The sequence below is a fragment of the Gekko japonicus genome, unplaced genomic scaffold (genome assembly GCF_001447785.1).
Source record: "Gekko japonicus isolate JY-2015 unplaced genomic scaffold, Gekko_japonicus_V1.1 scaffold6362, whole genome shotgun sequence".
Taxonomy (NCBI): Eukaryota; Metazoa; Chordata; class Lepidosauria; order Squamata; family Gekkonidae; genus Gekko; species Gekko japonicus.
The window spans coordinates 1-23,394 of record NW_015183789.1 but is presented as its reverse complement, the minus strand read 5'-3'; the positions used below and the strand labels follow the sequence as shown (position 1 = coordinate 23,394).

Here is a 23,394-nt window from a genome sequence, read left to right as displayed (position 1 = left end):
ACCTCGGCATTTAGCTGGACGTGGGACCAACTTGAGACCACTTGCCCTTCTGGTTTATGTCTGTCCCCCCTAGCTACCAGTTTAGGACATTGGGCTTTAATATGTCCTTGCTGTCTGCAGTAGTGACAAATCACCTGGGCTGAAATTAAATTTCCCAACCCCTTTCCTTCCTTAACCAGGATCTTGGCCACAAACTGAGTTTGCTGCCTAGGAACTGCCCTAGAATCATTTTGCTGTTCTTGTCTGTACTGCTCGGAGGGAGGTGTAAGATTTCCCCCTGGCTCCTTTCCAGCTCCTTGCTGCTTTGAAGCTGAATAGTCTGCTGCAGCTATTTCATCCAAGACCATTGCCAGCTCCTGGGCAGTGGCAGGTCTCTGAGCATGTGCTAACACTGCATGCTCTGCTGGAATGACTTGATAAATGTGCTCCCAGACTATCAGTTTTAATAAATCATAAAACATCTGCACTTGTGCTGACTCAGTCCAGAGAAGACAAACGAGCTGTAAGATTCCTTCAAAAATTTGGCCAAAGTTGCTCTGTTGGAAGTCCAAACTGCTTATTTACTTATTTAATTGAGATAGATTCAGGTTCACTAAATAGGTTGAAAATAACATCGGAGAAAGATATTGGAATAAATATTGAGCAAAGTATTTGGAATAAGATATGGTATACCCAAACAAGGAAAACTATATCATGGTAAAAAAGGAATGCCTTATAGAGCTGAGACTTTTTTTATTATCCTGTGCTCCAGCAACAAAGTGATTTACACAAGTGTGCTGTTACAGTTACTCCCCCAGATCAATAGACTCTTTCCTTCATTTATGGTTAAAAAAGGGAATGATATCACTCCGATCCCCCAGTCCTACTTTCATGAATATAACAAGTTGTTCTTTGGGGTTGGAGTCATAATAAGATCATATTTCTATTTTACCATCTTCACGGAGTCTTAGTCAATGAAAAATATCCTCAGACACACTTGACATGTCTGCCCCACTATCCCACACCGTGTTACATGGCCCCACTATCCCACACCGCATCTTACAACCTCACTTGCATGACCCTTTTTTTAACACACCAGAGTGCTTGTTCTGGGCTAATATAACAGGAAATAGATTTCTTTGGCAAGGTAGCTAACTCAATGTAATTCATCTCTGAACGTTCCCCTGGTTGTTGCTTTTCCCTGCTTTGGTTCATTTCTTACCCCTGTTTTTTCAATCAACACTCTAGAGTCCCGAGGACCCAACTTATCCCCCAAATCTGCCTGCACTCTTTCACTTGTATTACCAGTTACTAATTGGTCTTGAATATCTGTTTTCCAATCTTCAGGCTGCTGTTTCACCTCGGCATTTAGCTGGACGTGGGACCAACTTGAGACCACTTGCCCTTCTGGTTTATGTCTGTCCCCCCTAGCTACCAGTTTAGGACATTGGGCTTTAATATGTCCTTGCTGTCTGCAGTAGTGACAAATCACCTGGGCTGAAATTAAATTTCCCAACCCCTTTCCTTCCTTAACCAGGATCTTGGCCACAAACTGAGTTTGCTGCCTAGGAACTGCCCTAGAATCATTTTGCTGTTCTTGTCTGTACTGCTCGGAGGGAGGTGTAAGATTTCCCCCTGGCTCCTTTCCAGCTCCTTGCTGCTTTGAAGCTGAATAGTCTGCTGCAGCTATTTCATCCAAGACCATTGCCAGCTCCTGGGCAGTGGCAGGTCTCTGAGCATGTGCTAACACTGCATGCTCTGCTGGAATGACTTGATAAATGTGCTCCCAGACTATCAGTTTTAATAAATCATAAAACATCTGCACTTGTGCTGACTCAGTCCAGAGAAGACAAACGAGCTGTAAGATTCCTTCAAAAATTTGGCCAAAGTTGCTCTGTTGGAAGTCCAAACTGCTTATTTACTTATTTAATTGAGATAGATTCAGGTTCACTAAATAGGTTGAAAATAACATCGGAGAAAGATATTGGAATAAATATTGAGCAAAGTATTTGGAATAAGATATGGTATACCCAAACAAGGAAAACTATATCAATAGCTCTTAGAGATAACTCCTTGAAATTACCACACAGGTGGTATTTTACTCCAGTTTGCCTTGCAAGAATAACCAACACAAATAATAAAAAATTCTGGAGAATGTGTAATCAGCAAGGTGATTATATTCATATTTGGTGGCTATGCCCAGTAGTGTCACAGTTCTGGGAGAATTTTTTTGCAGAAATTGCAAAAATTACATGTCAAACCATCTGTGTTACACCAGCTTTGACCCTATTAACAGTATGGGAGAAACAAAACAAAAAGGTGACTTCTAAAGGACAAATAGTGTTTACGTTAATTGCGGCACACAGGACAGTTGCTAAAAGTTGGAAAGCCGCAGAATTATTAACATTACACTCATGGTATTCTGAGTTATGGCAGATTGCAATAGCTGAAAAATTAACAAATCAGATTAGAATAATGAAATCCAAAGCCAAGACTGTAGACTTTTTTGAAACGTGGCATGACTTTAACTCATACACAACTCAGAACAATACTCAAAGTATGTTTAAGCCCTTCCTTAGATTATGGGATAAAATTAAGTAAGCCTCTCTGTATACTTTAATCATATTGTATTTATATATTAATTATGCATGTTTACAGGAAAGAAAAAGGAAAAGAATTCCTTCTCTTCTCTTATATGCCACATGTTGAGCTCTCTACCAATGCCTTAATTTGCTTGCTTTTTACTTTTTAATTTTTTTATTCTTTTTTTTGTCTTTTTTGTTGTTATATGTACACTGTAGGCTGTTTTTTCTATATGGAGAGTAGGGTGTGTACTTGATGTTTATGTCTGTTTCTTTTTCTATATTTAAATAAAAAAAATTTTTTTAAAGAAAGTCCAAACTGCTGAAAAGCTAGCGGCTTAAAATATGAATAGTCCCTTGCTTGCTGGGGGTCAAGCTGTGCAAGTAACTCTGCAACCTCCCCATGCAAGCACCTACACAGAGCTGCCATGTATTCAGTGTCTGGCAAATGGTAATCCTGTGCTGAGGCTTCAAATAAAGCAGAAAAGGTTGCCACATCATTCCCAGGTCTTAGCTCAGGAAACTTTAACTTTGTCCATCTATCTCCTTGATTGCCTACTAGATGCTGCTGCATCATATTCATCAGCTGCCCATTTTGCCCGAGGAGCTGGGTCATCAGAATACATAGCTGCTGTACGGGGTCACCTGGTTGCCCTCCCGCTGGAGCCATGTCTATGTCAGCAAGCTGCCATTTCTCTGGGGACGAGTTTCGTTCCCTTCCCCTTCCCCCTGCCTGACCTTGTAGTTTACCTTATCATCCTAGGCTTCTGTAACTGCCAAGAATATGCAGCTGAGACACATGGGTGTTATGTCTTTCGCTCTCGCTTGTTATTAGTTCCCATGGGAAGTTGACTTCGTGTTTATTAGAATGGCTGTTTCAGTTCTCACAGAGTTACGCGCCATTTCTAATCTGTAAACCTGAAGAGGGAAATATGCTCATTGGTTTAAACCTGTTTCAAACCTTCTATATACACTGTCCCCTTTGGTAGTAGAGTTATTGCTAACAATCCTTGTATGTTCGTGATCAACCATGCTTTGGAAATAAATCTTGCTTCATTCTGAATGTGGATCTATTTACTCGCCTGGGATCTACCATCACCGCCATATCTGCTCCCTTATCATTCTGTACTTCTGTTTGCCAAGCTTTCACATCTATCTTCGATTGTGGCACCCTCCTCCTCAAGGCAGCTTCATTATCATCATACTTTTCTAGAATTAGTCTTGTATCAAATACCTTCTCAGAGGAGTATCTTCAAAAGGACTCATCCTGATGAAAGGATCTTCCTAATCCTGCTGAGGCTAGAGCTGGATCCATGTTGTGTAACACCCTCCGAATAATCCATGGATCAACACTCCTTATTGCTAGCCTTCTGTCATGTTATTGCCTGTTTGAACTTTAAATTTAGAGCCAAGCCCACCATGCCACAATGTATGATGCAGGGTTTGGGTTCTCTGCCAAGATGCCCGGTTTCAGGGTCTACACTCCAGTTCAGTGAATCAGGCAAAAGTACTTTTATTATCAAAGAAAGGGCAAGGCAACCTTAATTAACAATAATTAGATAAACAAAAGGAAAATTCAATGTCCTTTAATGGATGCCAAAATACAAATAGTCATTAAAATCAGCTGAAACTTACACAAACTCCAAGGTAGGAAAAAATCCTGCTCAAAAGATGCATGCTGTGTATTCCCCCCCCCCTTATCCTTAGGAGAACCTGTTAACACACTACTCCTCCCTTTATCCAGTCCAGATGTTAATTAAGCTATCTCAGCTGTGCTGCTCTTGGCAAAATTAAAACGGAGCAGTTCCTGCAATGGTTTGCCACGTTGATTGCCCACCTCAAGTCCTCAATTAGTTCTTTGGAGTAGCTGTTTTGCACACAAGCCAGTCTCTTTCTTACAGAGGCATTTAAAGATGCCTCCCCACCCCGATCTGTCTTCCCTTCCCCAGCCAGTCTGGCTGGGGAAGGGAAGAAAGATTGTCTCAATTTCAATACTCTTTGCTTGCAAGCAGAGAGAACTGAAACTGACCATTTCTTTCCCTTCCCCAGCCAACCCACCTGGCAGGCTGGCTGGGGAAGGGAAGGGAAGGGGGGCATTTAAACATACCTTCCCACCCTGATCTGTCTTCTCTTTTTCAGCCAGGCAGGGGAAGGGAAGGAAGATCAGTTCTCTCCACTTGCAAGCAGAGGGGACTGAAACTGACCCTTGCCTTGCCTGGCCTTCCCCAGCCAACCCACCACAGCTGGCCAACTGGGAAAGGGAAGAGGGGCATTTAAAGATGCCTCCCTACCCCAGCTGTTTTCCCTTCCCCAGCTGGCCCGGCTGGGCAAGGGAAGGAAGATCGTGTCAATTTCAGTCCTCTCTGCCTGCAAGCAGAAGGGACTGAAACTGACCATTGTCTTCCCTTCCCCAACCAACCCACTGTGGCTAGCAGGCTGTGAAAGGGAAGGGGGGCATTTATTTATTTATTTATTTATTTCTTCGGCTTGCTACCCCGCTCTAACCCCCAAGGGGGTCTCTGAGCGGCTACAGTTATCTGTTATCCCTAACCTATGGCCACAATGTATTAGGGGTGGGGACATTTAAAGATGCCTCCTCACCCAAATCTGTCTTCCCTTCCCCAGCCAGCCCAGCTTGCAAGCAAAGGGGACTGACCATTGCCTTCCCTTCCCTAGCTGCCCACTGTGATGGGTTGGCTTGGAGAGGGAATGGAGAGAGAGAGAGAAGGCATGTAAATGCCTTGTCCTCCATCCGCAAATCGCCCTGCTGCAGCTTGGCGGCTTGGGGATGGAAGAGAAGGCATTTAAACATGCCTTCTCTCAGGCTTTCTCTCATTCAAACTTATCAGCTGACAGGCAGACCCACCACACTCATCAGGTTTGAATGGGAGGAAGCCTTTTCAGCCCTCCCAGATGAATATTTTCAGCAATACCGATCCTTTCCTGAATCCCAGTACAATACCGATACTGGGATTTGCGAATATCAGTATATACTGATATTTTTCGGGTTTGGTATACCCAACCCCCCAAAACACTGAATTTTTTGTGCACACCCCTTTTTAGGTTACACTTGAAAACAGTTACTTTGCTACCAGTTCCTAGGGAGTACTTTGATTTATATATGTAAGATAAAATATGTGTACACATGGGCACAGCCTTCCCTCCATCATGCATTCATGTATACTATAGAAAAACCATCTTTCTGGGGTAAATATTTATGATACCTTTGAATTGGTAACGGAAATATTTCCTGTTTTTCAGATCCATTTCTGTTTCATGCTCAGTTCTCTCCTGAAGAAGGCGAAAGCCACCAGCTCTGTTGCCTTTGTCCTGACTTTCTTTTTTGGAGCCCTCAGTGTTACCACACTGATATTTAGAATGCCTGCTCCTTTGGAATGGATGTTGAGCCTCTTCTGCCCTTTTGCTTTTGGTGCTGAAATTTCAAAGGTAGAACGCTATGTTTTATCTGGGTGAACATTCATACCTCTCCACATCATAATAAAGCTGACTGTGGACATTCCTGACACACATCAATGAAGCAAGAACACCAGTCAGCATTGTGGCATATGCATTTTCATTCCATTCTCAAATATCTTCTGCTGGTAAATGTACAGAGACCTGTCTATGGACAGAAATGGTGAGGGGTCGGGACTAGATTCTGAATATTAGATGGGCTTACTAAGGGATTCATACATTTCCAAGTCTTGTCCTTGCCCATCTGACTTTGACAAAGCTTCTCTCCCCTTACCTCAAAGCTGCTGATTGCCATGCTCCTAAACTGGATTCTGTCCATGTCCCTCTACTATTATATGCGGACGACATGGTACTATTGTCCTGCTCCAAAGTTGGTTTAAAGCGTTCACTAAATAGATGTCTTTCATATTTTATAACAAAGAAATTACTTTTAAACCATGAAAAATAAAAAATACTTGTCTTTTCCAAAACTTGGAAACCCTTCAAATGGACAATTGGAGGCAAAACTATTGAACAATTTAAAAAATTTAGATACTTAGGTCTGCACTTCCAGTATAATGCATCTTGGTCTGTGCAGCGTAATTCAGCTATAAATATGGCCAACATAAATGCTTCTGCCATTTCCTGATTCTTCTACACCAGAGGCAATCAATTCATACCAGCTGCATTAAAAGTCTTCAAGGCCAAAGTAGTCCCCTGACTCATGTATGGTATTCCAGTATGGATAAGTGCACTTAATGGCACAATAGAACATGTTCAATCTAAATTTCTTCAAAAGATCATGGGAATGCCACGCTGTGTACCTTATGCAGCCTTGTGTTTAGAAACTGGGTTAAATTCTGTGGAATGTGCTAATGACTGTGTATGGCTAATGACAGTAAAATATTGGCTGTGTTTACATTACAGTGTAGACCAAGGGAGCCTTATACAACAAATGCTCACAGAGTAAAACATGTGTAATTGGCTACCACACATTGAGAACAAAATAACTGCTATGGACATCCCATTGGACTCACTGCTCATGCTCCCTTTTATGGGTGCTTTTCAGATGATTAAACCCAGAGTCCTTGACATTGAAACACAAAGGCTATACAGCTTAGCCAAAAAATCTTGCTCCCGTCTGAACTTTGAGATTCCTCTCATGGTAGGGCGAATGGCCCCATACCTATCTGATATACAAGCACCACAACAGCGCAGAGCCTTTTCACTAGCAAGATTCAATGCACTACCATCAGCAGTCTTGCATGGGAGATATAATAATATAGCATATACGGCTAGACTTTGCCATTGTAACTCTGGATGCATTGAGACAGTTTCACATATCTGTTTGCACTGCCAATTTTATGTAGATATACGTTTTAGATATTTAAACCCTATTTTAGCCAACATGATGGACCTTTCTGATGCTTTAAAAGTACACCGTCTTCTGAATGACTCTGTTATTGAAATATCAGTGAAGGTAGCCATGTTTTTACAATCAGCTATAAAGCTACATCAGGAAAAACTATCAAAACGAGCAACACTTTGTAACAAATTGTTTTATGTAACATTATGCAATACTTGGTTTTATATGGTTTTATATGTATATGTTTTATAGTAATCCTCTTTTAAGGTATTGTTTTATGCCAATAAAGGCTGACTGACTGACTGACAAAGCTTAGATTTTGTTCTTTCCTTACAGGTTACCATGCATCAGAAATATGGAAAAGTCTTACATTTGTCTAACATACTGGAGGACTCATGTTTTTATAGCCTGATTATTGATAGTATTTTATATATGCTGCTGGCTCTCTATTTTGACAAACTGACTGACTGACTGACAAAGCTTAGATTTTGTTCTTTCCTTACAGGTTACCATGCGTCAGAAATATGGAAAAGCCTTACATTTGTCTAACATACTGGAGGACTCATGTTTTTATAGCCTGATTATTGATAGTATTTTATATATGCTGCTGGCTCTCTATTTTGACAAAATCATTCCTGGTAAGCATAATTTAATTAATATTCAGTAGCTTGGAGATTTAGCTGTCTGTGGCTGTTAGTGAGGAGGAGGGAGATATGGATAAGTCTCTGACCAGAGACTGTTTGCTCAGGCTGTCTGGAAGTGATGTTTGAAGGGCTCAAAATAATGGCATGTTAATTGCAAGCAAAGATAAAAGAACAGGCTAGAATTTTACATTTTCCCCTTATGCGCTGACCTCTTGTGTTTTCTGGGAATCTTGTGACTGACATACAGGTTGAGTTCAGACATAATGTGGAACCCACAGACAATGCTCATTCCTAGCATGCTTCGAGAAATCTTGGTTTCACTGACCACTTGCTCTCCTTGTTGCTATTTGTTGCTATTTCATCCTGTATTTCTGACTCTTGCCGAGGGAAAGCTTTGCTATGTCAACAGGTTATTTTCTACTGGTTGTTGTTACTGAAGAGCTATACATCTATACCTCTTCTTCTTGATACTAACCCTTTCTTCACACCAGAAGACATCCTGTTTAAACTAAACTAGAGGATAAAGAAAAACTGGACTGCACCCAACAATGTGCAAACAGAACAAACAGGAAAAAATGCCAGGTGACAGATGACTGATTTATTATACACAGTCCCTTAGTATGATGGTAAATTGATATAAACCCCAGACTTATTATATTCCAGATGGACATGACCCAACAAAAAATATCCAAAAGGAGATTAGAATCTTGCTGGAAGAAGGTGTGAGTATAGGGTATATTTCAACATGGGAAAGAGCTTTTTTAGATAAAGAACATAGAACACCTGTGTTTGACTTATAATTATCCAGCAATTGACCATGATGAACAAAAACTTTGCAGCACAGCAGCTCCAGCTGAATGAAACGGAGAAAAAAGTGGAGCAGGCAAACAAGAAGATTAAAGAGATAGACACCACAAGCAAGAAGTTGAAGAAAAGAATGGGAGAGGTGGAAACGAAGCAAAATTGTCAAGAGAATTGAGTGTTGCAGCTACAGATGGAAAAAGCAAACATGATTCTCAGGTTTCAGGGAGTTGCTGAAACGAAACGAGAGGACCTGAAGAGGGTGCTTAGTAATAGTAATACATTCAAGTTGTAAATTCAGATACATAAAGATAGAAGATGACAATGACGGGACGGTGGTCTCCGGAATGTGATGCCGTTTTGACAAACGTCTTCTTCTAGCCAAGAGTTTATAAGCTTATAAATAATATAATATATATGTAAACATCAATACTTGCATCTTGGTAATTGCACATCGAAATAACATAGAATTGGTGCAAAGCCTTACTTGATGATGTGTGAAATTTTGTCATCTTCTATTTTTATGTATCTGAATTTACAACTTGAATGTATTACTATTACTTTTGTACATTTCATATTTACAACTTCACGGTTTTCGTTAAAGAAATATTGAGCGCACTGTGAGCAGTTTTTGTGATTTTATCCCACAATAATTTATACCAGGATCTTTAGAAATACAATGAGTGGAGAGATCTAAGTTGAGTGCTTTAACAGTCCATACATCAGATTTACAGCTGACACTACTATTGTTACCAATCTTTGCACTGAAATCAGCAGCAAATATAAGAGTATTGCACCAGGGTGATTTGATTGCAAATTCAGTATATAGCATTCTAATAAATCCCATTCACATCAACAACGTGCACCAGCTGTGGAGAGCCCCACGAGTGAAGGTCCTGCCGGTTCTGGGACGCCATGTGCAGGAACGGTGGTAAAGTCAACCACATCACCTGAGCCTGTCGTGCCAAGGGAAGCCGAAGGTGACCAGCGGCAACTCCAACATTGACACACTGAGCGGAGCTACACACCACCTCTGTCCAGCAGCAACAGGTACTGAACTTGCCTTGGGACACCCCTGACAAAATCACTGTGACTGTCCCAATTGAGAGGAACCCCTGCACGATGGAGCTCAACACCGGGTCCTCCATTTCTATAATTTCTGAGGACATGTTTAAGAGACTCTGTTGTAAGAGGGGCCCTCCTCTATGGCCTGCGGGTTTCACCCTACGAGACTTTCAAAAAAATGAGGTGTCCATCATGGGGGAGGGCAAGTTCTGAGTGCAGTACTGGAACTTCAACAAACCTTTGGACTTACTGGTGGTGACAGGCAGTTGCACAAGCCTCATTGGACTTGCTTGGTTCACGCCCATGGGGTTCAGAGTGACTGGGGTGCACCACGTGGCCACCAGAGACTTTCAGAGGGTGTGCGACAAGTTCCCAGTGGTCTTTGATGGGATGCTTGGTCACTACACTGGACCTCCAGTCTCCCTACAACTCAACCCAGAGGTATGGCCCATATGGCTGAAGGCCAGGTGCATCCCGTTCACTCTAAAGGCTAAGATCGACAGGGAGCTGGATCAGCTAGTGGCCCAAGTTTCTGGGGTTCTCCATCGATGTTCAGGGCATCCATCCTGCCCCCAACAAGGTCTGCGCCATCGTCAACACCCCAGCTCCCACATCTAAGCCAGAACTCCAGGCCTTCTTGGGGCTGTTGAACTTTTATCATTCATTCCTGCCCCACAAAGCTGTGGTCACGGAGGAGGAGGAGGAGAAAAAGAAGAAGAAGAAGAAGAAGAAGAGATTGGATTTATACCCCGCCCTTCACTACCCAAAGGTGTCTCAGAGCGGCTTACAAACTCCTTTCCCTCCCCCTCCTCCCCACAACAGACACCCTGTGAAGTAGGTGGGGCTGAGAGAGCTCTTAACAGAAACTGCTCTTTTTCAAAAACAGCTCTTATCAGAACTACGGCTTGCCCAAGGTCATCCAGCCAGGTGCAAGTGGAGGAGTGGGGAATCAAACCCGGTTGTCTCAGATTAGAGTCCGCGCACTTAACCACTACACCAAACCACTGCATCGTCTCCTCAACAGGAAAGTCCACTGGGTCTGGGGCCAGAAGCAAGCCGCCACGTTCCGGGCCGTCAAGGAGCTGCTCACCTTGAATGCCATCCTTGCACACTTCAATGAAATGCTGCCCATTGTCCTCCCCTGTGACGCTTCACTGTACAAGGTAGGAGCTGTCCTCGGACACCAGCTACCCAACGGCAGGGAAGTCCCTGTGGCCTACTACTCCCGCACCTTGTCCTCAGCCGAGCGCAATTACGCGCAAATATACAAAGAGGGACTGGCAATCGTGGTGGGGGTCAAGAAGTTCCACGATTACCTCTACAGGAGGCCTTTCATCATTGTGACTGACCAAAATTCCCTGCTGGGTGACCTGACCCTGCTCCGGCACATCAACTCCTACTCCTTGAGGACCTCTCCAACCATCCTCTTCAGGTGTCCGACATGTCCCGCCACACCACCAGGGACCATGTCCTTTCCCGCATTTTGGACTGGGTGGGGAGAGGCTGGCCCACCAGTCCAGTGAGCCCAGAATTCGCAGCATTCTCCTCCTGCTGAGATGAACTTTCAGCACACAAAGGTGGCCTGGTGTGGGGGACCCGGGGGGTGGTGCCAGCACCCGGAGGGTGGTGCAGCACTGCACGAAACACACCCGGGGACTGTGAGGATGAAGGCACTGGCCAAGAGCTATGTATGGTGGCCTGGCATGGACAGCAATATTGAGGACTGTGTGAAGCGCTGCCAGGCATGCCAAGAAACCTGACCAGAGCCTCCCAGGGCACTGGTGCAACAATGGGAATCCACCCACAAACCATGGTCCCGGTTACATCTGGACTTTGCGGAGCCCTTCCAAAGACAGATTGTTTTCATTCTGGTGAATTCCTTCACCAAATGGCTAGAAGTGGTGCCAGTCTCCCCCACCTCTTCCAAGGCAACAATTCGGGCCCTCTGACAGATCTTCTGCACCCACGGCCTGCCCAACGCCATTGTGACAGACAATGGAACAGCCTTCACCTCAGGTGAATTCCAGGAGTTCATGGGCTGCTACCTAATCAGGCACATCCAGTCTGCTCCCAGCCACCAATGGCCACCAACGGCCAAGCTGAAAGGATGGTGAGGACCAGAAAGGAGTCCCTCTGGCAGATCATCCATGGAGATTGGGATCACCGGCTCACAGCTTTCCTTTTCAGCCATCGTGTGATGCTCAGCCAGGGAGCAACACAGACCAGCTTACCTAAGAGACTATGTCTGTTAGATGCTTTGGAACTTAGGGGGGAGGGGTGTTATGTATTGGGACTGAACCATCCCTGACTGAATCACTGTAGAGACTGGCTGAGCTTGGAGCACAAGAACAATAGCAGACCAGGACTCTGGAAAAAACCAATCAAGTAGTAATGTTTTGTAAATAGCCTATCACAGGGAGTGAGTGTATGTGGGGTGTGGTGTTCTTCATGCATATAAGCAAGGCTCCAGCCCTGCTAGAGTTGTCTTAGAGTTAAGCTGAAATCACTAACAAACTATGAGCTGATCACTATATGCGTCTCGAACCCAGTTTATTTCAGATAGTTTAAATTGAGAGGCCTCTTTTGATTATCTTTAAAAACATGAGTGGGGAAAACTCCATACTTGACAAAAAAGTTTTTTGCATCTAAAGTTTTCCTAGGAAAGCTGGCAGGGCAAAAAGTAAGAATAATCCTTTCATGCTCTGGGGAACCAGGCAGGAAATAGGTAGAAACAAGATCAATTAATCAAATTGGTAACCCTAATGGACAGCTTAGGTAGTCCCTGGCTTTCCACTTGGTTTCCCAAGAGATATGAATTATTATATGGGAAAATATGTACTAAAATTTTATTAGGTTCCAAGGAAAGATCCATTTTGGACTGGAAAGAGTTTCTGATTTTGCCAGTTTCAAAATGGGGGGTGGATCTTTTTGTGAAAACACAGGGTTTCATGACTATACCTTCGGGACCACCTTTCTCAATATGTCCCTGGAGCGTTATGCTCCAGCAATAAGAACCTGTTTGTGGTCCCCGGCCCAAGAGAGGTCTGGCTGTCCTTGACTTGGGTCATGGCCTTTCAGCCCTGGCCTCTGCCTGGTGGAACGCTCTGCCTGAAAATATCCGGACCCTACAGGATTTACTACCTTTCCATAGGGCCTGCAAGACAGAGATGTTCCGCCAGACCTTCGGTTGAGGACAGTGACGGTTGGCACTCTCATACCTCCTACCAATCCCTCCACACCCCTTCACTCGGGGAGCTGGTGGGAACAGAACAATTTTTTGCCAACTTAAATAATGAAGTTGTATTGTTTGAAGTGTATTGTTTTTAGTAGTTTTTAATTGTTATTTAATGGAGTATCACTATGTTTACTTGATGTAAGCTGCCCTGAGCCCTGCTTGCAGGGAAGGGCAGCCTAGCAAGTTCAATGTAATAAATAAATAAATATTAATAATAATTTGAATATACTGATTGTAAAGCATTTATATTCTTACTCATTGTCTTTAATGTGCTAAAGATATTTTGAAGAGTTTCTGCTGCTAACAACATATGGAAAGCTAATATATCCTAATCAGCTGACATGGTGCATTCATTTAAACGGGATGAGTTATTTCAGTAAAGACTAACTTGTGTTACTTCGGATTTAGTATTAGAACTCAAGAGACTATTTCTTACCGAAAACTTTGATTTATAAGCATCAGATAAGTTAGTTTGTGTTGCCTGTGTTTTAAGCTTAAGGGCAGACTGTGGTTCCTCCATCATATTTTCAATAGTATAATTAATAAAGGAGTCTAAAGTTTTCTTCCCTTGTTGTAAATCAGTATTTATCTTTTCTTGGTTAGAGGCTTCACTGATGGTTTCAGGGAGAGAGCTGTCAGAATTCAATATATCAAATTTATTTGGATGGGAAGGAAACACAAATCCAAGACTTCTTTGCTTTGGTGTTATAATCTCAGCTGGAATCTCCCAACTCAATATTTTATGGCTGATTCTAACTTATTCCAAGTCAAAATATTTAATCAATTGCCACCAACTTAACAATATCAAATGTGAATAAATTATGTATATGGAATAAAATTTAAATTAATATAAGAACTCTACCGACTATATTCACTCCCTCTTCAAAGAAAACAATAAAATTCAATAAAGTTCAATAAAATAGTAATCAAATTGCTAATTAAAATTGTTAAGAACTTATTGCTGAAATGCTTTTGAGCTTAACTCTAAAAATGCATCTGGCATCACGTATAGAGAGACATCCCTTCCTCCTGCAGAAGCCTTTGCCCTTTCTGTATACTGGTAGCTCTGAGATTGTTAAGAGCAAAACACAACCACTATAAAAGCTGTAACAACACAGCCACAGAAAAGACAAAAACAAAATAATAGGTTTGTGTTAAATAGTTCATATTTTAACTATAGCTAGTTTAGAGCTTGGAAGCAAAATGTAGGAAAGTATGCCCATCGATGAACATAACATTATGCAACAAACATAAAATTGAGCAAACTTCAGAGGACGGCGGAAGACAGGAGGGCCTGGCGAGAGCTGGTCCATGGGGTCGCGAAGAGTCGGACTCGACTGTGCGACTGAACAACAACAATGCCCATCAATCAGATGTGCACATTCCCACTGGCTAGTTTTATCAGCCTCATTGCTGAGGCGAAAGGTCACTTACTGCTAAGCTAAAGGAGTATCCTAATTAAAGAGTTTAAACTCCAAACTGGAGTACTCCCTAGCTGACTCCTCACTAGCTCCTTTTGAATAGATATAGGCTGATATCAAAAAAATTAAAAAAATGAATGCAGAGTGAAGCCCAACTGCTATGCCTCAACTCCCCTAGCAGGAAGCCCTGTTCGAAGCCCTGTTCGTAAGCCCCAGGATGAAGCCTCACAGGGAACCTGTGTGCCTTTTACAGGGTCAGCCCTCTTAAGATCCTTCCCGCACTTGGATCTCATCCCTGGTTTCATCAGAGTTCAACACGTGACACAATACCTTGCATTTATCCCTGGTTATAACAGCATCCGTTTATCCCAGGTGTGGGACAAAACTGGGGTGACCTCAATTAATTATCTCACCCCGAGATAATTACAGGGGTGAACTCAAGTGTAGTGTAGAATATAAGTTCGTGGACGGGGCTGAACCAGGATCTAAGGTCTAGTGCAGAATCACCCTAAAACACAGGTTCCTACCAGCCAGTGGCCTAGCAGTGTTTTGAGCAAATCCATCCAGGCTCCAGGCTTGACCACTGTTGTCACTGACCTTGGTTATCCCTGCCTGCTGATGAATTATGCTGAGAGGTCCCAAGCATTACCCCTAATCCTCAACATGCTACACAGAATACTAAGGATTTGGTTGATGCTGCTGAGTACCAAGAGCATTCCCTCCCAGCCTACCACAGAATGAATGTGGGCTGTTACAGTAATGGGAATGCCCCTTCATCATATGATACCTCAGGGTGTTTGCTGATCACCTCAACTTAATGGCCAACCCTCAGTAAACCAACCGCCTTAATTAGGAGCTTACCTGTCTGCTCTAATCAGGCCTATTTATGGAGGTCTTCACTGCTTGGTACAGTATGAAGTAGGCAAAAGAAAGGACTCTGTCATGGCCTGAAACAGAAAATTCTTGCTCAGCCCCAAAGCCATCTGCAACTTGCATACTGCCAACAAATGATTAAATATCATATGCATGCATGTCAGTATCCAAAGAAATTCATAGACCAGATCAAATATCATATTTCATATTTATTTAATCTATCTGTTAAATTGAATGAAAATACTATGCTTGATGCTTAATGACTAGTCTTCCTTCAGATTTGGCTTATAAATTCAGTTTAATATCCTGAATATGGACGTATTGCCCAAATGTAAACACTGTGAAGCCATATCTAAAGCCTGACTCCTATCCCAGGTTTCCATTCACATATTTCCCCCTTCAAAATCACCAGTTAGTTAAAAGAAAAACCTGATTTTTCTGCTCAGGTCCAGCTAGGAATAATCAATTAACATCTGTTCCCAATGCTCAGTGAGACTGCCTAGAGAAGTGGTGAAACCTGATAGTATTAAACATCAAGAGGAAGATTTAACTATACTTTCTAATGTTCAAATGATTTGTCTTTTAATATCACTACTAGACAAATATGGAGTGCCTTATCCACCATTATTCTTCCTAAAGAAGTCCTACTGGTTTAAATCAAGAAGCAGTCATATTCATGAACAAAGCCATAGCAATATCTTCAGCGATAATGTTGAATCTGTATCTCCTGAATTTGATGCGAAGGAATCCATCAGGTAAACAATAGACTGGATAGGAAATGCTAGTTATCAATAGGTTGTTATGCTGTGGTTTTTAAGGGGATGTACTTCTGGGACTTGTCCTTACTCCAAGGACCACTCCCTACAGTCAAAGGTATTTCATTTTTGCTTTCATAAGATTCCAGTGAAGATTGTCCTTCTCTCTTTGGAAGGAAAACAAACAGAATTATAGTGCTGTTAAAAGTGAAGCATCCCACTGAGTTGCAGCCAATTCATGGAGACCTCATGGAGTTTTCAAAGCAAGAGATGAGCAGAGTTGGTTTGCCATTGTCTTCCTCTGCAGAGCAGCCCTCGTCTTCCTTGATGGTCTCCCATCCAAGTACTAACCAGGGTTGACCCTGCTTAGCTTCCAAGCTCTGATGAGATCAGCCTGGGCTGGTATGAGCCATTAGGGCTGACCTGGATGGTTCAGGCTAGCTTGATCTCATTAGATCTTAGAAGCTAAGCAGGGTCAACCCTGGTTAGTACTTGGATGGGAGAGCCCAAAGGAAGTCCAGGGTTACTATGTATAGGCAGGCAATAGCAAACCCTCTGTCTCTTGCCTTGAAAACCCAATGGAGTTGCCATAAATTGGCTGTAACTTGATTGTACTTTCCATCATATTGCTGTTATTAAAACACAAAGAAGATTCAGGTCTGAGGATCAGGTTCTAGACTGAGAATGGCAACCAGATGAGCATAAACCAGAGGAAAATGTATTTTACCCACCATATAATTATTGTAAGTAAAAGTAAAAGATTCCCTTGCTCGTAAGCCAGTCCAATCTGACTCGAGGGGGTGGTGCTCATCTCCGTTTCCAAGCCAGAGAGCCAGGACTGTCCGAAGACATTTCCATGGTCATGTGGCCAGCATGACTAAATGCCAAGGTGCACGGAACTCTGACACCTTCCTACCAAAGTGGTACCTATTTACTTGCAATTTCTTGATTGTAGTGAGATACAAAAAGCTAAATCTGGACTGAATTTGAAACAGTGGCAAGTCAGACAAGGCTAGGTCTTTCTCCTTTTGAAATAATGTGCTTGAGTGACGATTATAATAATGTACCAACTATGAATTGCATCTCAATCTTCTAGAATCAATAATATTAAAAAAACATATCAAGTGAAGAGCATGAAAACAGAAGCTTTGAGAGGTGAGATATCTTTGATCGCTTTCTCCTTCCTACCTATTTTAAAAAAAACCTGATCCCTCCCCCCAAGTTCCTCAAAGCCTTTAGCTTTCAGATGAACTGCTTAAGAAAATTCACTGGTGTTTCTTTATCTGGCAGCCTAATAGTTTACAACCCTGCTACCTGTGCAATAAAATTATAGCAGGAGATGGTGCTATGACCCTTTGGTATTTTGCACTCTTTAAACAGTTTATAGAAGCCTTTGAAGGATCCTCTGCCAACTTTGCTCAATCCCTTTTATTTAGAAAACTGCGAGTTGGGAAGGAATTGCATGAAAAAAGCAATATGCAGAAGATAATCTCTCAGAACACTGGCTCTCAAAGTAGGAGAATTCCTCTGGGGAACAGAACAAGTTCCAGAGAGAGAGAGACAGAGACAGAGAGACAGAGAGACAGAGAGAGAGACAGAGAGCTTTTCTACTAACAGCCAAGGTTTAATATTGCAGACACCCAACTTGCTGTGCTAACATGGAAGCTGTAGAAAGGTAGACAGAACGTATGGAAGATCTTGGAGCCTGCAACTCCCGTACCACCTATTTTGCCAAAGAAGTGGTTTCAAAGAGGGCCTTTTACACTGACCCCACACACACACACCCTTCAGGCCCTCTCTACTGCCTTTCTGCTGTCACCATTCAACTACATTTCTGAGTATGCATTAACAGCTTAATTTAAGCTTGTAGCCCCATATTAGGGACAAATTATTCCCTGCCTTATTTTTTTTAAGTGGGAAATTGGAACAAGAAGTTAACAAAATGCTGTAATACAATGGTTTTCTTTTAAAAGCAGAAATTTTGTTCAACCAAAATAAATATTCAGACATATATCTCTATAGGAATCTATTTTAGCAACATGAGCAAGTGAAGTGATTCAGAAGTTAACATATGTGTTTCTCTGCCCCAGCTGTTAATTATAACTAGGGGTGGGCACAAACCAGGAAAATGTGGTTTATTTCTGTTTATAGTCTGGCATGTCCGATTTGTGACCCATGAACTGTCACAATCTTTTATGAGCTAAACTAACTGGTTTGGTTTGTGAAGTTTGTGATGTGGTAGAACTGCCACCCCCCTCCCCCAGCATGCTAGAGACAGCAAACTCTTGGGGGATCTCTGGCTAACTCTCCTCTACCTCCACATTTGGTGAGGATTGGATTTATTGGGTCCTAATCATGCCCCCCCCCCCCAAAAGAAGGTGCCCCATCCTCCATTGTTTCCAATGCAGGGATAAAGAAGCAAAAAAAAAAAAAAGGACAATGGAAGCCCAGCAGAACAGAATCAAAGTCCCAGAGAATCTCTGCAGTAGAAATTGAAAGTAGGCGGCATTTTTTTAAGCCCAGCAGAACCAATGCTATGTATTAGTGCCCAGCAAAACCTAGTGTTATTGTGGCAATGTTAGCTCAATAGGACTAATGTCTAGCGCAGAATCACATTGCAAGCAAGAAGAAGAGTTGGCTTTATACCTTACCCTTCACTCAGAGTGGCTTACAATCTCCTTCCCTTCCTCTCCCCACGACAGTCACCCTGTGAGGTAAGTGGGGCTGAGAGAGCTCTGAGAGAACTGCTCTTTAGATAACAGATATGAGAGAACTGTGACTGACCCAAGGTCACCCGGCTGGCTGCATGTGGAGGAGTGGGGAATCAAACCCAGTTCTTCAGATTAGAGTCCGCCATTTTTAACCACTACACCAAACTGGGGGCGGAAGCCCAGCAGAACCAGTGCAATGTACTACTGCCCAGCAGAATCCAGTCCTTCTCCTCCCTAAAATTCTAAAAGACATTTCCCTGTTGGGGTCCTTCATATGCCACTTACTTTCCAACCAACAGAATCCTGTATGTAGAATAGTAGGATTTAATTCCCTTCTTAAATAAATCAATTAAAAATCTAAAGCACATTTCTAAATGAGTATGATGAAGACATTTTGTTAAAAATTCATTAGAGAAGCACTGTCCTTAACACAGAGGTCTTCAGGAAGATACTTGTGTTCACTTCAGCACTTTCTCAAGTTGGCCAATTTTATTTATTTATTTATTTATTATTTTCAATCTGTATCCCGCCTTGCCAGAGAACTGGCTCATTCTGGCCAAAGGTCTTTCTGACTAATTATTTTCAATAGATTTATACTTGCATAACTCTTGTTGATAGGGGTTGATGGTTGCTGAGGTGGATTAGAGAAAAATAAAAATGAAACTAAGGTTACGTTGTCACTTCTAGTACTTACAGAGTTTTTTGTATACTAGGCTTGTCCTTGAATATTTATGAAGGTCAGATCACTGCTATTCTTGGTCATAGCGGTGCTGGAAAAACGACACTACTAAATATTCTCAGCGGGCTTTCCAAACCATCTGCTGGTAAGAATCAAAGCTTCACAGTGATGCACGTTGTCTGCTCAGTTCTGATCATATTTACTGAGACTCATTAGTATCAATCAGACTTCCTTTGACATAACTATGCTTTGAATGTCCACTTTCAGGGCATGGATTCTCAGGAATTTTTAAATGCCAGCCATTCATGATGATATGATTTTTTAAATTAAAAAGAAGGACTCCCCCTAAATAATCTGATGATGTGCAAGTCCCTTTTTGCTACAGGAGGCACAGAATGTTGAAAATCAGTTAACAATTAAGAAAAGGATAATTGTGGAGGGAGGCTACTCAAGATTTTAAGAACTTAAAGGTTTCTATAAGGGGAGATTTGGGTTTTTTGGTGGAATTTCCACCAAATTTCCCTCTAATTCCAGGATTGATGGTTGAGTGCCTATCAATGGGTTTCTGAATACCTTGTGAACTCCCCATATATGCAGAAAAGTATTACTTGCTGTAGATTTTCCGGGTTGTGTGGCCGTGGTCTTGGCATTGTAGAAGCAGAATGCCAAGACCATGGCCACACAACCCCAAAAATCTACAGCAACTAATGAACTCCAGCTGTGAAAGCCTTCGACAACATAAAGAAAAGTATTAGCCTGTAACTTTAAAAATAAGACCCATTCCAAGCACTGAATGAAGAGACATGTGCCATGAGTTACTTTGAATGTTGAGGGGAATTGAGTTAAAAGGGGAAAGAGAGAGGAGAAGGGAAATTTGTCCTCCTCGAGACCCTTAACACCTTCAGTGTTTTGGGGGGGGGGATTAAGGTCAGATGACATCTGCAAAGCTGAAAGAGTCCTGCAAAGACTAGACTTGAAACAACAGTGCTTCATCTGATCTATCACATATGCCAGAATTATTTATTATACAAAGAGTACAGAGCTCCTCCAAGTTTATAGTATCTTGGAATAAAGAGTGAAATTAAGGTGAGTGTATGTATGCCAGTTCCGACCATACTTCACAGAGAGGAAGAGTTAAAAACTGAACTTCTGTGGGGGAGTTTGTTATGTGCCTTTAGTTCTGTTACTAATTTCAAAACAGGCTGTTTCATTATTGAGTTATTTCATATATTTATGTTTCGTTGTTGTTTCTTTCATTATTGCTGTTTCTGTTTCATAATTCTGTTTCAGTCTTATTTTCCATTGGTTTCAATGGATCCCCTTGCCTTGTTGGGTCTATATCATTATGGTTTTCCATCCAAATGGTACAAACTCTGAGAGATTGTACACACTCTCCTAGGACACCAACACTGCCCCTTTTTCAGGCAATGAAAGGTACCCATATTTAATGTTAAAGTCTATGGGAGAATTGGTAGGAGAGATCCCAAACAGTATCACAGATAGTAGCAGCCACTGAACTTGAAGAACAGTAGCACAAGAAGGAAGTAGATTGACAAAGCAAGGGCAATTGGATAAGACATCTTGGCAGACAGTTAGAAGCAGAGGAACCTTAAAGTAGATTAGATTTGATGGAAGGGGATGACTGAAAAAATTCTTTTCATAACCAAAATAGGCTGGAATAAACAGCTTTAAGTTCACTTCAGGTAAGATGTCTGTCATTAATCCCTGAAAGGCCAACGGAGGCCTGGAAAAGGGCCCTTCCCCCACACCCTTTGACTCACAGAGCCGGTTAGAAGCCTCTTCTCCCCCCCCCTGAACGTTCTAACCTCTCTCTCACCTTTGGTGTCTGAAGCAGAGCCCAAAGGGTTTTAGGGGGAATTCAGTCATCCCTGGAGCGATTTTCTCACTTTTTCGATTTTTGTGCACATAATGGAAGCATGCTAGGTATGTAGGAGAAGCTTCTGAGGCCCACGGAGCTTCCTTTCCCTCAGTCTAAGTATCCGCACGGTGCCCTCTGTTGGCTATTAGAATATATGATTTAAGAAAAGGATAATTGGGGAGGGGGGCTACTCAAGATTTTAAGAACTTAAAGGTTTCTATAAAGGGAGATTTGGTTTTTTGGCGGAATTTCCACCAAATTTCCCTTCCCCCATTTCTCTAATTCCAGGATTGATGGTTGAGTGCCTATCGATGGGTTTCTGAATACCTTGTGGACTCCCCATATATGCAAGAAAAGTATTAGTTGCTGTAGATTTTCTGGGTTGTCTGCCATTAATAACATTTCAGAGAAGAAAAAGTCTTTGTATTCACTGTATTCACTGAGCAGAAATAAGAAACAAAACAATGAGAACAGCAGTTTCTTGTGTGTTAGTGGTGCCAGAGTTCTTAGGTGTTAGGACGGACTGTACTGCTTCAGGCTGCAGAAGGAATACCATTTTTGAATGTTCTCCCATACCAAAAGCAGAGAGGATTTAGCTTGCAAGGAATTGTTTCATTTGATGAAGCATTCAAAAATGTGATCTACAGTCCCTTCTACCACCTCAGAACTTTACTTTTCCCACCCCATTCTGTGACATGTATAGACCAGGCCCCATGCAGAAGCCATAATGTATTAGTTATGTCCTAGAACTCAGGTGGCTTAGAACTTCTGGTCTGACTCTGGACTCTTTCTCTTTCTGGCATCTAAACTAACTTGTCTCCATCTGCTGACCTGAATGTGATGTGACCTTGTTTCTTTAGTTTTACTCAACAGTCCCAAGCAGATTGAAGAATACCTTTGCTTTATCCAAATACCCACATAGTGATTCAACATTGTATCATTTCTTTGTTTATATATTCAGGTTCTGCCACCATATTTAAATACAATATAACCAAACGGGAAGATATGGAGGAAATCAGGAAGATAAGTGCTGTTTGTCCACAATTCAATGTTCAATTTGAATTTTTGACAGTGAAAGAAAATTTAAAGACATTTGCTAAACTAAAGGGAGTTCCGGCCAATGATATAGAAAATGAGGTAAGTGTATCTATCCATCTTTTAATTCAGTTGATAAGAACTTGCTTTAAATCCATTTCAAAAATTTTGTAAGCCAACCTATTAACAGAGACAGTGTCTCAAATTCTTTAGAACTGATACTCTCATTTGGAACTGACTGAGAGCATATTTTTGAGTAGTGGGAGACCTTCTCACCATCTTTTTGAAGGCATGAAAGGAGATACAATCTCCTTGATTGTTCCTCTTAGAAGCCTCTAGTCCTGAGTTTGTTGATTTATTTATTGAATTTATCAACTGCCCAGGTCCTTTCTGCCACACCATTGAACACTGGCAAGAGGGAAGCAGCCCAACTGTGTCCCAAGGTCACTGGAGGCAGCCCTTCTGCTTGCCCAGAATATGATGGAACTCCCAGTACAAGAAATCTGACTGGGCTCCTCACTATGCCTGCATCTGCAGAACAAAGCATTACAATGCTTATCTAATGTAACTCATGAAAGCCTTGGATTTCCATATGCTGATTCTTTGTATTGCTTACCCTGGCATCCCTAACCTTCTAGCTGTAGAATGCGAAATGAATGGGTACAGTACTCCCAGGCTGGTAAACCACTGTCCACCAGAATACGTCTGCTAACCAACCAAAACTAAAACTGTGTCAGCAAGGACCTATTACCATGCCAAAAAAGGTAGCCTGGGCAAGTGCCCCTATCCTCCATAAAGGTGGACAAAGCCTGCACCGGGCATAGCTGGGGATCCCTGGTTGTCTCTAAGTCCATACGATACCCCTTGCCTTGCTGATTGATCTTATACTGCATATGACCAGTGTCACTTTCTCTGA

The 23,394-nt window shown here is 42.1% G+C and overlaps 1 protein-coding gene across 1 annotated transcript in view; it reads left to right on the top strand.

Moving 5' to 3' along the window:
* LOC107124944 (ATP-binding cassette sub-family A member 8-B-like) overlaps window positions 1-22,580 on the top strand; it is a gene marked incomplete at both ends in the record, with an annotated part of 29,414 nt that extends 6,834 nt beyond the window's left edge. The window contains 6 exons of the mRNA XM_015428431.1: window positions 5,823-6,008; window positions 7,886-8,018; window positions 16,018-16,174; window positions 17,271-17,329; window positions 19,599-19,709; window positions 22,405-22,580. Of these exons, the coding sequence (XP_015283917.1) occupies window positions 5,823-6,008; window positions 7,886-8,018; window positions 16,018-16,174; window positions 17,271-17,329; window positions 19,599-19,709; window positions 22,405-22,580 (822 nt within the window). The remainder of the gene's footprint in view (window positions 1-5,822; window positions 6,009-7,885; window positions 8,019-16,017; window positions 16,175-17,270; window positions 17,330-19,598; window positions 19,710-22,404) is intronic.
* Between the last annotated feature and the right edge of the window lie 814 nt (window positions 22,581-23,394).